Below are 21,551 nucleotides of genomic sequence, written 5' to 3' on the forward strand. Positions count from 1 at the left end.
CTCCGGGAAGTGTGTTCTGGCTTTGTGGTGGCATTTGATAAGTTTTGGAGCCTGGTAAGTATTAAATCACCTTTAGTTATTATTAGCATTACTAATAATCATTACTATGTTTTTTTTTTGTTCTCCTGATCCTTTTGGTTCCAGGCAATGGTGGATGTGGATGAAACATACAGGGACCCTCTTCTGGGACAAGCTCTCTATCACGAGAAAGTGCTTACTGTCACAAGAGAGATTCATTTGAACAATTATAAATTCTATATATAAACTCTACTGTGCTTTATAATGAAGATTTTTTTTAAGTTGCTTGTGATTTATTTAATTTGTTTACAGACCTTCACAGTAGTTCATCTCACCTGTGAGACCAAACCAGGAGAACCGACCCCAAACATACCCTGGAGTGATCTGAACCCTCTGAGAAAGACAAGACTGCATTAAAAGAGATACAAAAATCTGAAACCAAGCTTAAAGTGGATTATGGAAGCGTGCACACATGTCATGTCAATCAGCTTTTTATACAAGGAGAAAACTTTCTTCTTGTGAACATGCAGAAGGACTAAAGACTAACCAGATGAAATATGATTTTACTTTCTATGAAGATCACCCAGGAAGGTTTTGTAAAATGAGTGTATCATATTGATATGTATATTAAAAGGTGAAAATAAAATGTTAAAAGCTGAGTAAAATAAGCGCTTTTAACTGTGGTTACGTTCATGATCTAGGTATACTCAACATACACACTGCTTGTTTTTGCTCTGAATGACCACTAGGGGGAAGTAAGATACCGATTCACTGTAAGCAATAGTCTAATTTGTTGTATTTTGTAAATTATCAAGGGGAAAATGGCAATATATTTAACAAATCTTTGCTAATATTCACATCACTATTCTGTTAAAAGGAAAGTCAATCTGTCAACCCCATAAAAACGTCCAGCCTCTTATTTTCATGTCAAACTGAATTTGTTTGTTTGACGTTTACCTCTTTTAGTGTTAAAAAAATTGCAGTTGGGTCTCCACGGATTAAAAAAAAATATATAAATAAAAAAAAAAAAACAGTATAAATGGGTTAATTGGGCTTCTTGAGGTTGAAAAGGCTTTTTATCTTGACACGTTTGTTTTTTTTTTTTTTTTTTTCCTCATTTCATATATTAGCCATACACATGAAGAATATTTATATATAACACTTTCTCTTCACTTTTTAAAAATCTTACAAATCTCCTGCTGTATTAAAATGTTCTATTATGGTTACAGATATTTATGGTTTAAACAGTAAGTAGTTGTATTGATCTTTAAAAAATCTAGTAAAGAATGTCAAAAAAAAAAAAAAAGAGAAAAGAAAAAAAGATTCTTAACCTAGTAAAGATTTAGTTGGTTTTCCCAGCATAATAGACCACCAACTAGAAAGCTAGAAATGTACATTAAAATGTCCACATTTGATTTATGAGGAAAGGTTCAACATTTTGTTGCATATTTGGCACCGGCTAGGGAAACGTGTCCAGATGGACTACTTTGAAATACATGTTAGGATATAGCATCATGTACGGAATATATATAAAAAATGATACAAAATAGACAGTTTCCTTTTCACATATTAAGCTCAAGTTCTCAAAATGAATTATTAATTTTATGCCAATTAAAAAGTTCACTGGCAAAGGATCCACTGAAAGTGGGACATGTGGCTGTGCTTTCATCCTATTAACTTGTGCAAAGTTAACGTTTGGAGTCAAGTCCAAAGAGGGTTCTTTTTTAGATGAGATCAATTAGAGAAGATAAAAACAAGAAGCCTTACAATGAAAATGGAAATCAAATCTTTATTGTCATTCATAAAATAGAAATACAATCGAGTCATTGTATGAAATAGGAAACATATTAAACATTATCAGTGGAAGAAAGACTTAATTTTTTGTTGCTTTCTGTAGAGTTGCATAAACCTATAGTGTTTCCTGTTAAAACTCCCCAACCGCTAAATAGATGAGATCTTACAGAGCCCAACAGACCTTATTACAAAAACCTAAATCAACCCTTCAGAAAAAAGAAACATGGAAGAATTTGGTCATTTTGCTTGTAAAAATCCTCAGAATGGAAGAAGTTAGCTTCAGCAGACACTGTGGACAGCAACAGATGATCTTGACAACTGATGGGCCTCTGGACACAGCATCCAACTCTTTGCTACCGGGCTTAACAAACAGACAGTCTCAATTTACACTCAGCATAAGCAGAACTGCATACAATTAGGAACCCATATCAGGCTCAATTATATATAAAATCCTTTTAGTCACCCAAAATCTTCCTGATAAGTTGGCCATGCAAAAGACATAAAAAAGTGCAAATATGTACTCTACTGGATATTTATCTTCTTTAACAGTACCTTTAAAAAATACTGTACTTTGCATATCGTTCATACAGTTTTTGATTAGAAGAAAAACAAAAGAGACTAACAGGCACCATGTGTTTTAAGGACAGATTTAGCATTTTCATAAAGATGCAGATTTTCAATGAAAAAGTACATATTAACTATTTAAGGCCACAAATGATTGGATTTGGAATTGTCATTCTATCATCCTGATGTTTGAGACTTCATTTCTCTTCAGAAAATGGTTATTTGAATAAAAATCAAATACAAAAATGGCAAGTGATCACCAACTTTACTCCATACAAAAATCCTCACCATCATAATTCATCAATCTTGTAACTCAAATAACTTATTGTCTGCACATGAAAATATTTACAGGTAATCTTAAGGCAGAATAGAGGCAAGGCCAGAACTGATCATTATGATTTTTCCTACAGCATTAGGAACCCAGTGCTTTCTGGGTTAAATTTGAAGTTATGTGAGAGGATAAAGTCAATGGCCATTCACGATCGTCACATTCCTTAAAGCGATATCCCGACGCAATGGAAACGTGGGATGTGTGAGTGCAATGACTGAAATGATTCTGAGCACAAACCAGCCACCCTCGATAGGGCTCCTTGGTACAGCTGATTAGAAGAACATTGAAAATAACATAATAATCCAGTTGTACATCAGCATCATTCAAACAAACATTTCCTGTGTGGCTTTATTTGACATCGTTCAAGTAGTTTTTGCCTTCCAGCTCTTCATAGCTTCTTCAAGGAATTTTCACATAATACTCTGCAGTTCATTTCCCAAAGTTGGCAAAATCTGCAAAGGCATCTTGTTTAGGCTGTCCCATGGCAGGGCTCATCCCCATAACTGGCATTCCCGAACCCATGCCCATGCTTCCTGTCATCCCCATCTGAGCTGTAGACATGCCCATGTTCATATTCATTCCCATCATGCCCTGATTGACTGGCATCCCTCCCATGGTTGGCATGGGCATGGCGCTACCTGTCATGCCAGGCTGCATGCCCATGTTCATTCCTCCCATCATGGTGTGGGTGGGCGGTCTGACCATTGTAGGGGTAGCCTGCATCCCCAGGTTCATTCCAACAAAGCCCTGAGTCATCACATTCACAGGAGTCTGAACTCCTATTGCAAAAGAGAAGAAAAAAAAAAAAAGAAAATAAGGGTTACCGATATAATATAAATTATTTTACTGTCACTGCTTCTATGCTTAAAAGCAGGGCTTGAAAAAAAAAAAACCTCAATCGATTCACTCAGAGCAGAATTGATATTTTAACGTTTCTGTTCTTGCGTTCCTCTGATATTATTACTGTTCCAAAACCGGTTCAGGTGGAAGAAATACCGGTTAATAATTTTTTTTAAATAATAAAAAAAAAAAAAAAAAATTTTGCCTATAATTTGTCTAATAATAATAATAATAAAAATATAATAATAATAATAATAATAATAAAGTATAGCGTTTTCTTTACTCAAAAAGAAAAGTAAAAAAAATAGAGATCTAACGCTTAGTCACAGCATCATCTTCTCTAGATTTTGGCCAAATGTAAGCTAAAACGAAACTGAAACCAATGTTGGGTCTCTTTCAACACAAAATCAACTGTTTCCGTATTCGCAATGCATTTGAATGACAAAGTATTATAAAAATAGCCTAGCTATGTTTACAGTGTTTATTAAAGCCTAACTGTTTGTAAACAGTTTGTGTCTGCATTATGTCTATTTTTTTTCTCTCTAATATATATATATATATACATATATATATTAGAAAATGGAAAATATGTATTGCACATAGAGAGTATAGGAAAAGCTAACAAGCTTTTGTCTTTGTTGAATCTTTCTCAGATGTTTCCAAATGTCGAAATTGGGTTGTGCATCTATCTGTGCATGATGGTGTCCAGTGCCTCTGGCAAGCGGAGCTTCTCAAAGTTGGGAATAATCAAAGGAGAGCTGCGGTCCTCAGTTGGGCAGGAAAGGCTAAGCATGCTGGCACTTGAGTGTCGAATTCATGCACCAATGCCCTTTTTGCGATGCAGCGTCAGGCACAGCTTGGTCTTAATCCGGCCCTGAAGGCGGTGCATTGCCATTGAGATTTACCTATGATGAGTTCACAGCTTAGCGGACATTTCACTCTTTGGCTTTAGCGTCATATTTGCATATGCGGTACTGCTGGAATTCATGATTGGTTGACAGCAAATTTCAAATATTAAATGGAACGATAAAATAATGTTATTAACCGTTTAATGGCCTTTTCAAATTTTCGATTCTGCTCGGAACTATAAAATTAGATTTCATTTCTGTTTCTGGTTCTGTTCCTGTCAAAATTTTGTTCATTTCTGTTTTTTCGTTCTCATCAGAGCCCTGCTTAAAAGTAATAATTAATTTATTTCCAAAATAAATAAATTAATAAACACTTACTGACCACAAACTTTTGAACAGTAGCGTAACTATTTTTATTACTTACTTGGAAAAATATGACAATATAAAATTAAATGATAACAGTAAGAAGGTTTCAAACGGTCAAGAGACCAATGTGTTCATGTTTTTGTATCTGAATCTAGTTTGCTCTTACTATTAAACTTTTATGTTATGTTATTATACCTATACAGTGCTTCCCACACACTTGCACTATATGTGTGGAGGCACTTCCCCATGGGGGAAAAATAACAGCAGACGGTTTTTGACAGCAGCTGATTGATTGAAAATGCTAATTAATTCTCTGCCAGCAGAAGGCGCTTTTGGAGCGACAGAAATAGCGTTTTTTCTATGTAAACAAAGCAGCGCTGCACTCATGAACACTGCTTTATCAGGCATTGTAGGAAACATTAAATGACATTGAACGTTTGTAAAGACAGTCAGTTCCTTTCAAAGATGCTTTTATATAAAACCACCTGTTCCAAGCTTTGACTTTGAAAAGTGCAGTCAAAGTCAAAGCCTTTTGGACACTCTATTTGTGGTGGTCAGTGTTGGTTTATTTGTGGCAGTCCGCCACAATATCAATGTATGAGAAACTGTACTGCTATACATTTATATTTTCATACGTTACATATTTTTTTGTTAGTTTATGTTTAGTTAGTTACTAATATTCTCCACTCCTCATATAGACCATTTGTTTGAATTCTTTGTGCTCATTTGATTTTCTGTACTCCAGATTCCAGCCTGTCCCAGACACTCTACATCAGTATCTTTGCTTACCTTGCTGCATCATGTTGAGTGTGGGTTGAGAAGGTTTGGGTGCCTGCATGCCAGGACTAAGGTAGTCCAGGCTTATGTCTACATTAGAGTTGGACCAGGTGGACGGCAAAGAGGCTTTGGTATTGGGGTTCTGCGGTTGCTGGGGCATCAGTGAACTCCCCATTGACTGAAGGGGCTGCAAAGACAAAGAAAAGCAAATCGGTTTTAGAACAAACCACATATAATAGTGCTCATAGGATCAAAAACAATGTTTTCTCTGATTTTGTTAAGATGATACTGCTCTGCTGCAGTTCAAACATAATTAAAATTCTCAGATGGCCATGAATGTTTGCCAATGGCAGAATGACACAAGTCAGCGAAGATGAAATGCAGAATTAATACTCCAGAACACTACACTGTGGTCTTTCAGGGTTATCAAGACTCTTGAATAAATAAGACAAGAGATGTCTAGCTAGCTAGAGGCGTTGTCTTCTAAAATTATTTCAGCATGTTAAAATGCATCTCAAGTCCCTCTAATTATACCATCGGGGTGCTGCTTTTTTCTTTAGCTAAACAAAACTTGCCATTTAAAGTAGGTCAGACTTTTAGCATGCAAATATTATCTTTGTGCAAGGCTTTTCTTTCAATTTAATGGTTTTCTGACTTAAACTTGTTCCTCCTCATTCTGCCATTCTCTGTGATGGGCGTCCCAGGGGACTAGGGTTGATGGGTAATGAGGAGGGGGTGGGTGGAAAATTGATGCTGAAAATTGTGCCGATGCTGCGTGTTAACCCTCACTCGTTTTGCTTTCATGTTGCCTGCTCTCTAAACCACTGGCTCTGAACCTCGGCCAGAATTGTCTTTTCTTGCGTAAATAGTGTTTAGTGTGCAGTTCCACTTAGATGAGCTGCATTAAGTACTCAACAGATGGGGGATCTGAATGAAAGCCACATTATCTATGTGCAACTCTACATCACTTGGTTTCATCTTTATTTTTTATTATGCTGTAAACATAATGTTGAGGGACGGCAATGCACAAAAATCTATTGTAGGTGCACTACCTAATGAAATACAGACACTCGTTTGCAAGAAAAAGTAGGTATTTACAACAGCATAATCAATTTTTTTTGCCTTTTATTTGTCATTTTTGTGGGTCTTATTGGTTGAGATTGCTGCCATTTTTTGTACTCCTAAAAGATGACTAAATAAACATTTAAAATCTACACTATCATTAGTTACAAACCAAGTTTGTACAAGTCTCTTCTGTTAAACAAGGCTGCATCTATTTGTTTTAATAGGATATCAAAATGGGAAAGAAAACTGTGCTCTCCAAAGCATTTCCTAAGGTCTCAATTAAAAAAAAAACCATGACAATATGATATCAAACCAAGGCATCATAAATATATAGTAGATACGTTGAGAAAAAATCTCAAAGGTAGCAGGCACCTGTGATTTGGACGATGGCATGCCAGTGGTCTGAGAGGAGGTCATGGAGAAGTTCATGCTTTGGGAGGTGCTGAAGTTAGTGGTCTGAGATGAGCCCAGTAGGTCAAAAAGGTCAGATGAGGGTGCTGTGGATGCAGGGGCAGGAGCAGGAGCAGGGGCCACCTGCAGACCTGAGAAAAGATCTATTCCTGCAGGGTTTACAGGCTGAGCTGCAGGGACGGCTGGCTGGGCTGCAGAAAAAGCGTTCCAATCACCAAAGTCTCCATTCCCACTGGATGCTGGGGCTGAAAAAAACAAACACTTTAGAGATCACAAATAACACGGGAGAAAGTTGTAATAGTTATGTAGCTTTTTGATCAAAAGGCATATTTGTGCTTTTACTGCACAAACTCCACAATCTTGCTACATGTCAGGCTTTATCATCTAGCAGAGGATGTCCATTTGTATGCAAATGAGCAATACAAAAATCTCGAGAAATGCAAGAGAACCAGTAATGAAACTATCAGGGCACTGAAGATGCATGAACATCAAAAGAATCTCAGACTCTCCATCACTTCAGCTCAGTCACTCCCCAAAAAAGAGGGTGACGTGTCACACCCAACAAGAGCTGAAATGTGTCTGTGCTCATTAGCTTTTAGCACAGTTGCCCACCATATGGCTGCCCCCTCCTCTCACTATTTCAGAGCTTTCTGCTTGGAGTATTTCATAAACAGGCAGCTGAGGATAGCAAACTCCAGTCCAGCAGAAAAAAAGCCTTTTGTTATATTCCCAGAACTATATTTAAATAACTATATAAAAACACACACATATCACCGCTTTATGTCTTACAAGTTGCACTCCCTTAAGGCATTTATTTTAACATGCGAGTTTAGTTAAAATAATAATACGGAGACTTTTAAACGAAAGCCAGTAAGGGTTTTTTTTGTTGTTGTTGTTGTTGTTGTTTTTACTTTTGGTGTTGCATATCTTTTAAAGAACATAAGTAACAATATATTAGGGATAATAATAAGGTTGTGATGGTTGACTAATGGATTACTAACTTCAACAAATTTATCTAGACTTTCTGCTGGTTACTAGTCCTGATATTATTAGTGGTGGTGCATTAAATATTAATCTATAAGCATTTTGATTCTACCTGTTAGACAGATTTCACAGTAAAATCTTTGAGTTGTGTTTAAATTCTTCCCATGCTGCTACATACATGCTTTTTTTTTCTGAAGTTGAAAAGGGTATCATGAGACCCCAGCGTTCTGTTCCATTCAGTCGCACTACATTCAGCAGTTTCTGAACGTCTTATTTAAACTGCCCTGAGAAACACACCTGATTGGGGTCATATGAACCCAAAACCAGTCTAATTATACAGGGTTTTCTTAAAACCAATTAACTCAGGAGTCATTCAAAAACACAAAGTGAAAAGTCACTTTTAACAGCACACTATTGTTATTATTTAATTACTACTTATTTCAAACCTATTTCAAAATTTTAAATAACTTTTCTATCATATATAATAGATATCTAAAATATTTTAGAATTTCACTTACTAACACTTACTAACAAATAACTTTTTTTTAACAATTACTTCAATACAAAATACTTTGATGTTCAAGAGACATTGCTTATTATAAAGGTTTGAAAACAGTAGTGCTGCTTAATTTTGTTTCTTTGATGAAAAAAAAAAGTTCAAAAAGAACAGCATTTATTGAAAAATATACGTAAATCTTTTGTAACAATGTAAAAATCTGAACTGGCACTTTTGATAAATTTAATGTGTAACATTTATATATATAAAAATATAATAATACTGACCCAAACTTTTGAACAGAAGTATAATGTTGTAGTAAGTAGAAGTAAAAATAATAAAGTTTCAGTTTCAGGTTTTATTTTTGACCTAATGGTTTGTTAAGAGGTTATATAAACATACCAGCTGATGATGGAAGACTGACTGCAGCTGCAGGAGAAGAGAAATCGGCAAAACCTCCAATCAGGTCAGAGCTTGAAACTAGAACGAAAGAGAGAGATTCAATTATGACATTCTAGGTTGGTAAAACATATCAATCCCCTATTAATGTCCTAAGGAAAGGACAAAAATGGAGAGCACAGATATAAAAACTTCTGTTGGGCTCTGTAGGAGGCACACACACAAACACACTCTACGGTCACGTTACATTCCAGCAGCCTGTGGCTGGAGTAATATGGAGGAGGACAGATGCAGCTGTTTGGCTGGTGGAGGAGTGAGCAGGACAGTAAAGAGAGGGATCGACACATCTGCTCAGCATTACACACCAACCAGGGACCACTTTGACATCTGGCCCCAGTGACTAAATGCTCCAGCAGGAGCGCAGGAGAGCGCATATGCTAAACTTTACTATGCGCCCCTCCCTTTCAGGATACGTCCACATCGACAAATTAACGGCATAATGCTTCCTGCTACCTTCACTTATTTCCTCATGCCTTATATATTCTTCACCTAGACCTTGCACAAATACTCATTATTAGTATTTGACCAGAAAAGTAGTTTGACGGAAATGTTTACCTTAATGTAAATGTAAATGACTGCTAATACGCATCAGTGTTCAATGCTTACTGTCCACTGCAAGATTCATGATGCTTGCTATGAATGTCCCACTCCATTGTGGTTTCTGTCAGCTCTCGGGGCGATACTTGATTACCTTTAGGGGTGGTTTGAAAACTTCCTAACATGTTTTGTGAGCATAAAGCACTCTTGGGATTTATTTCTACAGTTGTGACAAGTGGCAGAATTTATCGACTAGTCAGCAGTGCAACCCTATTTCTTTAAAGGAAGAACCCTTCAATATTACTTCTCCTTAGTGCCCTTAAGTGAACTTTTCTTGCATGTTCAGTTGTAAACGTAGTGCTGAACCACAAATCAAATAAATATTTTACATTTTACAAAACAAAAACAAAAAAAAGAACCACCATGATATTCTTAACTTAGAGTAACCCAAAGAAGATGCATGTTACTACTGTTACCTTGGGAAGCTGGTTGAGCAGGCGCAGGATCTGCTGAGAACAAGTCCACCAAACCAGAACTGGGCTGGCTCACTGCTGATGTGGTCTATGGCAACAAAGGACCCACAAACTGAATACACTCTTAACAGCTACCATAAGATGTCAGTGTAGAGTCTACGTTGTTTTGAATACAAGTTTAACATTACACTTCTCTCTATTTATTAACAAATCTCTGCCAAAAGTTGCATCATCTATGTAAATTAAACAGGAAAAGACTAGTGTTGGTAGCTAGTGTTTCTCACATCTACCTGGCTTGTGTTTGTATTGCTGGAGGGTTTATCGCCAGTGTAATTTGCAGCTGCTCCCAGACTTATGGCTTTGGAGGGAATGCCTCCTCTCTTACGAGTGGTCTCTGTGGCCTGGACGATCTGGACGCTTTTGGTTGTCACTGTCTCTGCATCATCTTTAAATTCTGATTTCCCTGACTGCCCGTTTCGCGTTCCCCGACGTTCCTCATCTCCTTCACTATACAGAAAAGATAAAGAATGAGCTGGTGCAAGATCGCTAACAAAATGCGTCCTTGCTTTGAGAATAAGTAGATAAAACACAATCAGTCAACTGTCAACAATTTGTTCATATAATTAGTTATAACATTTATGCTATTTGTGTTTCAAAAAAACTAAAGAAGACTTGGCAGAACAGGAGTTTTCAGGTGATCTGAGAGGGGAAAGTGAGACAGCCTGGGGGTCCTGACCTGAATCTGTCAGGCGAATCGTCCCGGTCTTTTCTGCGGAACATGTTAATGGTGTCATCAATAGTGCTTCCGATCTTATCGCTGATCTCTCCCAGTTTCTCACTGAAAGGGAAAGCCCCCTTACCCCAGTCTTCATCCCATTTTGTGCGTGAATCTCTACTATCAAACCTGTCCTCAGCTGCAGAATGCATAAACAGGACAGGAAAAGTGTTATACTACAAACACATTATACAGTCAAACCTCATTTAGAAACTATATATGGAAATATAAGGAATAAAAGGTGAATCCAATAAAAACATGTCTGGGTAATTAGAAAAAAAAGAAAAACAAATACATTTTGCAAAAAGAAAATGAAGCTCATTGATCAATTAAACATTTTCAGACCCATTTCAATTTCTCTAATGCGGTTGGATGTTTTACTTCAGAAGTTGATAGTAAATTTCATTATTCTTAATAGTTATGGTTAGTGGTTCTCATTAGAATTACTTAATTAGCATAAATTAAAGGCAGTACAATAAATATTACCATGAAGTCATAATAAACAGTTAATTAAATTAATATGCAATTTTCCTTTCTGTTGATTATACTTTTTGTAAGGGTGTGCTTAATTGTCGAGAAAATAATAAAAAAACTTAATGCTGTTATTCAAAATAAAAATAAAACAATTCCGGAGGTGGGGAGAAATATGACCCAGTGTGAGATTCACCCACTGATTTGATGTCAATGTAAGGAGAAGTGAAATCAGGCTATGATGCTTCCTCTTGGGGCATATTTCATAACTAAGAACTGGGATTGGGCTGTGGTTAAATTACTGAATAAATGTGGAAGCCACCATCTCAAAAACAAAATAAAATACATGTATATCAAGTTTCATTAAACTTTAGAGCTAAACGACTGTCAAATGAAATATGATAGCAGTTAATTCAGTTAAAGTTAAAGCAATACAAATAATGCATGCATTTTTTTTCTTCCCAATCAAGGACATTGAAAACATAATTTATGCTCTCATTTGAAAACACAGCTATGCTGGGTTTCAAAATAAATCTACAGTACAGTTCACTCATCTGGCAGTGCAAACCCTCCAGGGACAACAACAGTGGAGAGGAGACAGAGGACCTCCTTGTTTTCAGAGTCCCGATTAGATTTATTCCTTATGATAAATATGTTTTCTGCGTGATGTTAAAAAATCCTTGCAAACCTTGATAAATTTGACAGTGAAAATGGTGTGTATGTGTGTGTGCGCAAGTGAGAAAGAGAGAAAGTTAGGGACTTACAGTATCTGAAGCCTGACATACTGTCAGAGGACACGCCGATGTACTTGTCCCTGTTTTTCTTGGCCTTTTTCCTCTCCTCTCTCAATCGGTCATCATCCTGGATAAACTCCATCAGCTCCTTCACTTTCTGACGCACATTGACACCCTGGTCCTTGCCATTCTCATCTGAAACACAAACCCCATTCATCCATCACGGACTAGTACCTGAGCGACATCAAAGAGTCTACATGACAGATGAATAATTATATAAGCTTTTGCTTTTGTGCATTTTACTCACCTACATAATGATAGCTATCAATCGAACGCAAGTCAAACAAGTGCTCTCTTGCACTGGTGATAACCCGTTCAGAACCATTTCTGATCAGGTACGCCAGCAGCAGTAAAGACTGAGGTAGAGAGGACAGTCAAGTTCATGACAGATGACAGCTAAACAAAACATATTCAGTCATATACCGTCCCCACTACAGCATACCTTGTAAACTCTCCTCCAGTTTTTCTTGTTGTCTTTCAGCATTCTAGTCCACAGCATGTTCATTACCTCTGGAAAATGCTCGTACATAAACGTGTCCCTGAAATGAAACAGAAATAACAAAAGCTTATCTTAGAGGAGACTCTTCATATTGGAAGAAAGTGTTATTGCTATTCCGAGAAAAAAAGAGTGACAAATCAAAAAACCCTCCACTTGCCTGGCGATTTCACCCATTAACTGTCCAGATGGTCCCCATGGGTCATCATTGGTGGCTTCGCGAACTTTAGACTCAGTTTCTGTATAGTTCATTACAACATTGGTTCTGTAAAAATAAGATTAAAACAACTTCCTTTCAGTAAAGTCAAACATCAGTTATTTGGACTGACTATAAATAAAAATAATATCAGCAGGAAAAAGAGCCTTTCAGCAAAGACAACATATATAAACGATAACATATATGAATTACTGAGTGGCAGAAAACGAAATGAAAAAATTCATATAATTTATTTGTAAAATGACAAAAATTGTAAAAATTGGTAAATCCTCTGTGGTTCATGGGGTGATACTTGTTTTAGGCACTGTAAACGGAGGTCCATAATGACCCGCCACAGGTTTTTTTGCACATTATTTCTGACAGTGATCTTGTGCTTTTCCATACAAAAGCTTACAGTTAGCAGGGGATGTTAAGCTCAAAAAAACAAAAAAACAAAAACAAAACCCATAATAACAGTATCAAACATTTATTCCATATGACTTATGCGCTACATCCAAATCATCTGAAGCAATATGAAATTAGAAACATTTCGGTCATACAAATTTTGGTCTGTTTTCATAATTAAGTCTCAATAACACTTGTGCTCATTTAAACCTTGTGCTATCACATTTTGGTTGCTAAACACATGAGAATATGGACATTATGCAAATTATCTATTTGGTGTTTCAAGGCGGAAAATCATATGGGTTTCAAACATCATGAAGGTGTGAGAATGATGAGAGAACAAAAGAGAATGACAATGCTATACGGGTTAGGCTATTTGTTTACAGTTTATAAACACACTACAAATAATTTCCCATTTAAACTATTTATATATAATATATATATATAAAGCATCTATTTGTTTATCATGCAATCTGGTAAGTACCATTTTAAAAATCCCCTAAGGTTGCATCACTGGTGTCAGTAAAATGTATATTTGTATTCCAGATTAAAAAAATGAAAGCTAGACCAGTCATTTAAATAATGTCTAAACCAATCATAAATCTCAGACCCCACCTTCATTTGAATACTGGACGGAAATTAGTAGCACCAAAACCAAACTCGTATTACATGAAACCAGTTTAGCACTAGAGGGACATAAAAAGTGGTTATACAAGACACACAAGATCTCAGTATATGGGTGGGGTGAAGGACAGACTCGCTGAGAATAGAAACAAAATAGATCAAATATTCAAATAGAAACACTCTATGGAGTCCCCAGTCTATCTTAGTCCTGCCGTTTGCTTTAGAAAATGTATAGTGTCTCAGTTTACAGGGAAAAAAAATACCTGAGTATTGCCATGCTCAATTGAAGTAGAAACATAAGTAAGCTGAAATGAGTAAAAATAAATTAATTAAATTTTAAATGTTATGCTCCTTACTATATACTGTGATGCAGCGTCCCGAAGCGATGAGACAAAAGCATTAAAACCCATTATAAACGAGGCATTTGTTGCATCTAGTGGGGACATAATTACTGATTTTAATGATTTATACAGTCTTTTTACGCGTTGCATTGCACCGCGTAAATATATAACCATGTCAGCATGTGTGATCGGACACACGACAAACAACAAGCGCTACACTACACTGCTTAAAACTCGCCTTTGAGTCATCAGTGGCAAATCCTTTACATATGTAAAAGTACTTACAGACTGTGAGTCAGAACAACAGCATTGTAGTCTTGTCTCCCAGGATCAGGAAATAGTCCTCCTTAAAATGTGCTGCACACATCTGAATATTTGGGTTGAACTGTTCTGGAACAGTGTTGTAAATAAAACTTAAACACTGATTTCTAGTCATGCCATCTTTTGGAAGGTCATTGTTTTCGCAATGAAACACGCAGTGTCTTCACAACATGGCGGCTGCGGTGGCAGCAACAATAAAGTTATGCTTTATTTCTTTGCGTGATCATTTGGCCAGCCTTATTCCCACATAGTGACATAGACGTGTGGTTGTGTTATAATGAGCCGATTTAGGTAGGCGTGACTGAGTCTTAACTTTGATAAAGAATATCTCTTTGGATTTGAGACTTTATTCTTTGCAACTTTGCAGATCGTCTTTATGCCCCAAGAGCTTGTAACACTCCAAAGAGAAAGGAAAATTTAAATCACATCACATGACCCCTTTAAATGGTGAAGTCTCTCTGTGGTATCTCAGGACTTTCACACCATTTAGGAACCGGCTCATTGCTTTACCAGCATGAAGCTAAATTCCCCACACTTTGTCATTCCACCCATGGCTACGCTTGGCAAGTAGTCTGTTAATAAGCTAAATTTCTTCAACTTGCTACATGGTTTCCAAAATTGCTTTGCAAAAACAGGAAATTATTTAATTTCTATTTTTGGGAAGTCATGATGAGTGACGAATATCTAGAATAAATGGTATTGATTGTTTATTTTATATATTTCTATTGCTTCTCCAGAGATTTCTTTGTAGTCTCTATTAAGTGGCTAAACTCCTTAACGTGCAATAGAATACACTATAGTGTCAAATACTTCATATTGCATAGAAAATGACAGTTTCAGGGACGTACCCACTTATCAGGCAACACCCAAAGGTTTGTGCAAGTCATATTTGTGTATTAAAGCTTTCAATAACTGCTTTTCCATACTGCCAGAAAAGGGCAAGGTAGCAATGGATTTAAAAAAAAAAACACTCAGGTTCAGAGTCATACAATAACCTATTTAATGATCAATATGCTATTTTTTTTTTTTTAAAGGTTTAAACCATACAAGCCATAGTGGTCCTTCAATCAGATGAGTTAACAACTCTCTCTGAGAAACACTCAGAAAGTCTAAGAAACAGACTATGACAAGCAGGTTATTATTATTAAGACAGAGATTTGTCCTTGACTGTGGGACTTCTAAAGAAAGACATAATTCTAATTTGCTGTGTTTTCCCACTTAACAACCTTGTAAACCATTCATAAAGACAGTAGCTGACAGTGTGCTGTTTCTGAGTGAGTGGACCCAATTTTTAAGAAAAATAATAAAAAGAGGGTCTCAAGCAAATACCTACAACAAAAGATTTTGGCATCATCCAAGAATCGTTACGTACAAGCAAACATGACAGCGTGGCATTAGTGTACTAAAGCCCTGAATGCACAGAAGACCACTGACCTCTATTAATGTTTATCATTTAAATGTTTTTATTATGGGACACAAACGGTTAAAAAAAACAAGATAAAATAAATCATTTAAATAAAAATATAACACTGCCATATTTAGATTTATGTTGGAATATAACAGAAATATGTTCCTGGGGTATTATGTTCCTGTCCCAAAGGGTTAAAACACAAGTTTCAGTCTAACATTAAGTGTAAACAGACTGACACCATACAAATATGAACAATTATTATTTTTTATTTTTTTTATTTTGCTTTTTCAGGCTAGCTGATTAGCTTGAATAGTATCTGACAATTGCTGTCAAACATAAAAACATGTTGCTGCCACTCCAATGCCAAGTAAAACACAGACTCTTACTTTATATTTAAACAGTTTTCTCATTCAGAAAGATTAACAATCAACACGTTAGTCTGGTGTATAAAGCACTTTTAAACACAAGCGCCATGTTTTCAAAACCAACACAAGTTTAGCAACTGTCATAAAATTAGCCGCCGAGTTAACAGCAAGGAAGTTTAAGGGTACCATTTGTCTCGTAAACAAATTAAGTCGTAGTAAACAAGTGAACACGTCTGATTGAGTATCGTAACCGACCCGAAAACGAAAGTTGCTACATATATTGACGAAATATGTTACTTTTAAGGGGACAACAAAGCTGTAGTTAGCCACTGTGCTAGCTCGAGAGTGTGATGTGACGTCAATGAGTGCGTACGTGTCTCATTCTCAACAGGTATGAGACAGGACACCGAAATACTTTCGAAAACATTCGCAATACTTACGCTTTATCAACCAGCTCCCTCACTTTCCACATATTCAACATCTTGGCGGTGTTACTGGGTCTTTCGGTCGGGAAAACGGGTGTTCCAGCCCTTGAAATCCGCTGGTCGTGCCAGTCGAGACGTCACGAAAGACAGCGCATGAACTCTAAAGTACGCTGCTCCAGACAGCGGTGGACGGACAGGTTACCACGGAAATGCGCTATCACTACGGAAATATCGTAGGCTGCTTATGGCTGCTTCAGCAGAACACTACATCCTTGATGAAGAATGTCACAAGCCACATTAACATAACCTCACAGAAGTGGTTAGTGAATGATAATAAAAGTAAGGCATGGGTTTGTTTAAACCTATTGTGAGAATGAATGAAATAATTATATATATATATATATATATATATATATATATATATATATATATATATATATATATATATATATATATATATATATATATATATATATATATGTGTGTATGTATGTATGTATGTATGTATGTATATATATATATATATATATATATATATATATATATATATATATATAATTATTTCATTCATTCTATTTCATATATATATATTGAATTCTATATCTAATTCTATAAATAATTATCATTAAACAATTATATAAATTGAGATTCTAGTTATTTCAATATCAGTTCTCAAATATGAATTGACTTACCAAGCACAATTACAATTTTAATGTGAATTTAAAGAGATAGAATTTGTCATTGTGTTTTAGGCTACATGTAATTAATTAATTAATTATAAATATAATGTATAAATGAACATTAATAATAAAAAATAGTAATTATTAAAATTATTATTATTATGTAAAGGTTGGGTTAATTTTTTTTTTTTTTTCTGGTTCCTGAACAGTTTACTGACAACACCTATAATGTGTGTTCAATTAGCTTTAGGCCTATATATATATTTTTTTTTTTAAGCCAAGATATTTATATGGTATGTACCAATACATAAATTGACTATACCTATAAATAGCATATACATCCTTTATATAATAAATAATAATAAAAATATCCCTTAAATATATAAGTGAAAGTATATTAAATATGTTCTATACAGAATATATGTCAAATTTAAGGTATAACCCTGCCAAGTTTTATCAGTCACATCTGCATGAGACGAGTATAAGATGCTACAAAAAGGAGTAAGCTTCTGGGTGTCAGCTCCAATAGGTAGTCCATTTCTCAGGAGCTGAGATGCCAAGACTTTGTGTGTTCTGGTAGATGGGTCATCTTAGTGATGGGTGAAAATGGAGGCCCTTCCACAAATGACAGTCCCCTGGGAGAGAAAAGCCTCTCATGGAAAACAAGCATTGGGAGCAAAAAACAACAACAATGAACAGCATCACAGGAAACTGACTAAAAGAACCTATTTCACAAAAACAGAGCATGACAAGAAATAGCACTTAACGTCCCCAAATGCACAAATACCCATGGGATCTGCTTCAATTACTGCTGCAAGTTCAATGAAGTAAACCATAGACAGCCTGACTTTGAAGATCGAGCAAATGAAGGAAACACATTCAGAACCGAATATGTCAGAAAACATTTATATTTGGACGCTAGCATGAATTTATAAAGTTTTTATGAAACAAGAAAATTCTAAACTAGTTACTATGAAAGAACACAGACTTACCATGAGCAGTGATCAAAAGGTTTTCATTATATGGAGATTTAATGAACTATAACAGCTAATTTTACAGTTAAGTTGTTGTGATATTCATTGTTGATTGTGTTTATGCATGAATAAATGCAGCCATCTATATTTAAAAGAAAGAAATACAAATTATGTAAATGTTGTAAGGAGGACGTATATGAAATTCTGTATTTAATGCATATTTGGCAATTAGTAATAGTAGAGTCATACTATTAAAATGAAAATAAATGAAACAGCTCAAACAGTGGGAATGTAAATTGCATTGATTTCAAAGTGAAATATGCAAGGTAGATCTTGTCTGTAAATGCACGAAGTCCTCATTGTCTAAAATGGTCCATAAAATAAAGTGTAATATTTTATTTTATGCCCCAAAATCAACATTCAGATTTTAAAAGGAAAAGATTTGTACTGATAAAACAAGTTTTTTATTTATTTTATTTTATATTATTATTATTATTATTATTATTATTATTATTATTATTATTATTATTATTATTATTATTATTATTATTATTAACTGATGGGAGGAAAGTAGCATAGAAAATAAAATTGTGTCATTATCTTAAAAATTGGCACGATATGAGCCGAACTGTCAGTAGGGGGCACTGTCACACAACATAAATAATTTCCTCTCTTTTCCTTCTCATCATAATATGAAGGGCGCTGAACTGTTGTGGTGCAATACTAGTTGGTCAATAGGTGCAATAATAGCCTACCTATTTGTAATTTTAAATAATAGTATATAATTAGCAAAGAGTTTGCAATGCTTGGCAACATACCCTACCAAACTCTATTTAGATGAGGTTTTACAGCACCATATAAAACCCATTGTCTTAACAGAGTTTCATATAGTTTCATTATGAACTTAGCTTTATCTTATAATTGGTGTCCAAAAGCTGCTTTACAGCACACACACATACGCAAACACAGTGCATCCTGGTGGAAAAGCAGAAGTGACCTGTCATGCAGAGAGAGGTCAGATGATGGATGATGTGTGGGTGGTTCTATCGCTTGGGAAAAAGACCCAGGGGCTGACTGTGGCCTGTGCAAGGGCCAACAATAACATCCTTAAATGAAACAGCATGAAAAGAGTCCCGTATCCCATAGCCAGCCCAGCGCTGGACTAAGCAATGGATACAAAATGGAGCAAGAGCTGTAAAATTAGAGCAAATGCCACAAACAATGAACATTGTTTTGTAATGGCATTGTAAAATGGGGAAAACCCAACTATGCCAAGTTTCTGCCGATTGGAAACATGTGTGGTGAATAAAATAAATACACAAAAATGTCAGATTTCCCACTCCCACTTTGAAATGAAGTGCTGACCACATTTTCATGGGAAAACACTACAGCCTAAACGGCAGAAATTAATTAGTGATCATTGTCCCATGGTCTTATTTTATAAAAAGAGAGTTTTCACTGGCCTCTTGAGGTGGCAACATTACACTGATTATCAACAACATTTTGTTTAACAAATCTAACAGGAGTTATAAAATGTTGTGTGTCAGTAATACACACATATGCAGTAAAATCATTCAGGATAAATAATTGAAAAAAAAGGTAAAATGCCTAAAACGTCCCTGGAGGGACATTTTAAGCATCATATTTAATTGTGTCATTCCTGAGTATTACAGTTAACAAACACATACTGATTATTGTAAAGGGTTTATAATCTCTTACATATACAGCATAATACAAATTCTTGGCATAGAATAAGTTAAAATCCACTCGGTGCTTTAGCCCAGTTTCCAACATGTTCCTGTCATTTTTGTGCCCCTGACACATTGTCTGAAAGCATCTGCTCTTTTATGGGCAAATTCAATCAGTGATTAAGCTGAATAAAAAAGAGGAGTCAACATCTGGAGCCATAACATGTTAATGTGATAAACTGGAAAAAAGAAAGATAGGACAATATGGCAGCGTAAAATGTTCAAGGACATTGGTCTCAGAGATACTTCTTCACAAGTTAAGTGTATTCAGCTGTAGAGGAAGGGTTAAATGGGAGATGCCGTGTTTACAGAGACCCCAGAGAAGAGTGCACTTTGAAAGATAACTCAAATAATACTCTTTTTATGAAAACTGGTGTATGGGGTTTGGATGCAAAATCACTTTCATTCTCACACCCCAGACACCCCCATTCACAAAAAAGAAAAAAAAAAGAAAAAGAAAATACAGACTGCAGTATTGTTTGGTGTGAGGAGAACTGAGATAAGACAAGCAAACAAGACCCAGCTGTGGAAAGGTACCATTGGCAAAACAACCATCACTTAATTCGAGAATAAGGTAAAATTACACCTATCCAACGATGAATATATAATCTCTATCATCCTTGAGCATTAAAAATAGATTGCAAAACAAAAGGGAAACAGACCACAAATAAGAACTCCATCATGTTATGAAGATCTTGTACAGAGTTAAAAACACACAAGAAAAGTGTGAATGATGTCACTTGAATCTTTTTGGTTTCTCATAAACGGCAGGGTTTTATTGAGCCAGAGAAATAAAGATAGTCAGTTGCATTTAGGAAATGCGGGTTCACTGAGCAAGGTTTACTGGAGACGCTGTGCCAGACTACAATTAGACATGTTCTCTACATGGAAAATATTTAAAAGTGAGTGCAAAGTACATGGGGGGGGGGGGCTTTATTCATGAATAGATTATGTTTATTTAGTATGAATTCGCATATAAAAAGTGTTGTTGGAAGGCTTCGTGAATTCTGAATGCCGTATCCACTTTCCTCATTGTTGGCACTGTTAAATTAAGCCTTCAATTTGTAATGCAGCTGCTAATAAGTATATAAAACAATTCTCTTCACTGACCCCTCTGACCCTCTGACCCCTCTGAATCTGATAAATTGGAGCTGAACATTTTTATATACATATCCACATTATGTTTGTCCTACATCTAAACACGTATTTTTGTAAGATACACATTTTAGTGGATTGATCAAAATATGTCAGGGGAAACAGAATCATCACACAGAATGAGCAAATTTGGTTGATGGACATAAAATCTTACACCACCTCAGTAATGGAGACTAGATCTGGGAGATTCAGAAGTCAGCTTAGGCCACATCTAAATTTTTCAATACCGTGCATTGTCCCTCCCTCTCAAACGTTTCTTTCTCCCAACTATCAGCACATCCCTTCATTGGTCTTCATTTGCCCCCACAAAGTTATGAAAATTCTCTGAGATGATTAACACGGACTTAATGACCTGCAAAAACAACAGCTCGTGAGTTTCTTCAATTTGCCATTGCCCACCTCCCTTC

The 21,551-nt window shown here is 35.7% G+C and overlaps 1 protein-coding gene across 1 annotated transcript; it reads right to left on the reverse strand.

The window, feature by feature from the left end:
* Window positions 1-1,793: 1,793 nt before the first annotated feature.
* LOC128027177 (clathrin interactor 1-like) lies at window positions 1,794-16,797 on the reverse strand. The gene is made up of 12 exons (XM_052614502.1): window positions 16,603-16,797; window positions 12,660-12,764; window positions 12,446-12,542; window positions 12,251-12,359; window positions 11,974-12,138; window positions 10,700-10,877; window positions 10,254-10,470; window positions 9,967-10,051; window positions 8,897-8,974; window positions 6,976-7,259; window positions 5,551-5,725; window positions 1,794-3,486 (listed from the first exon to the last, which is right to left on the reverse strand). Exons 1-12 carry the CDS (start codon window positions 16,641-16,643, stop codon window positions 3,137-3,139), a joined length of 1,884 nt encoding a protein of 627 aa, XP_052470462.1. The 5' UTR covers window positions 16,644-16,797; the 3' UTR covers window positions 1,794-3,136.
* Window positions 16,798-21,551: the final 4,754 nt, after the last annotated feature.

This window comes from Carassius gibelio, chromosome A14, assembly GCF_023724105.1.
Source record: "Carassius gibelio isolate Cgi1373 ecotype wild population from Czech Republic chromosome A14, carGib1.2-hapl.c, whole genome shotgun sequence".
In the NCBI taxonomy this organism is placed as follows: domain Eukaryota; kingdom Metazoa; phylum Chordata; class Actinopteri; order Cypriniformes; family Cyprinidae; genus Carassius; species Carassius gibelio.

What these genes read in the sequence shown, in the direction of transcription:
- LOC128027177 (XM_052614502.1), bottom strand. Translation starts at nt 16,643, where the DNA reads ATGTTGAATATGTGGAAAGTGAGGGAGCTGGTTGATAAAGC. An exon ending in TTAATGGGTGAAATCGCCAG is followed by an intron (nt 12,543 to 12,659) that starts GCAAGTGGAGGG and finishes GTTTCATTTCAG; the next exon opens with GGACACGTTTATGTACGAGC. An exon ending in CAGTCTTCCATCATCAGCTG is followed by an intron (nt 7,260 to 8,896) that starts GTATGTTTATAT and finishes TGTTTTTTTCAG; the next exon opens with CCCCAGCATCCAGTGGGAAT.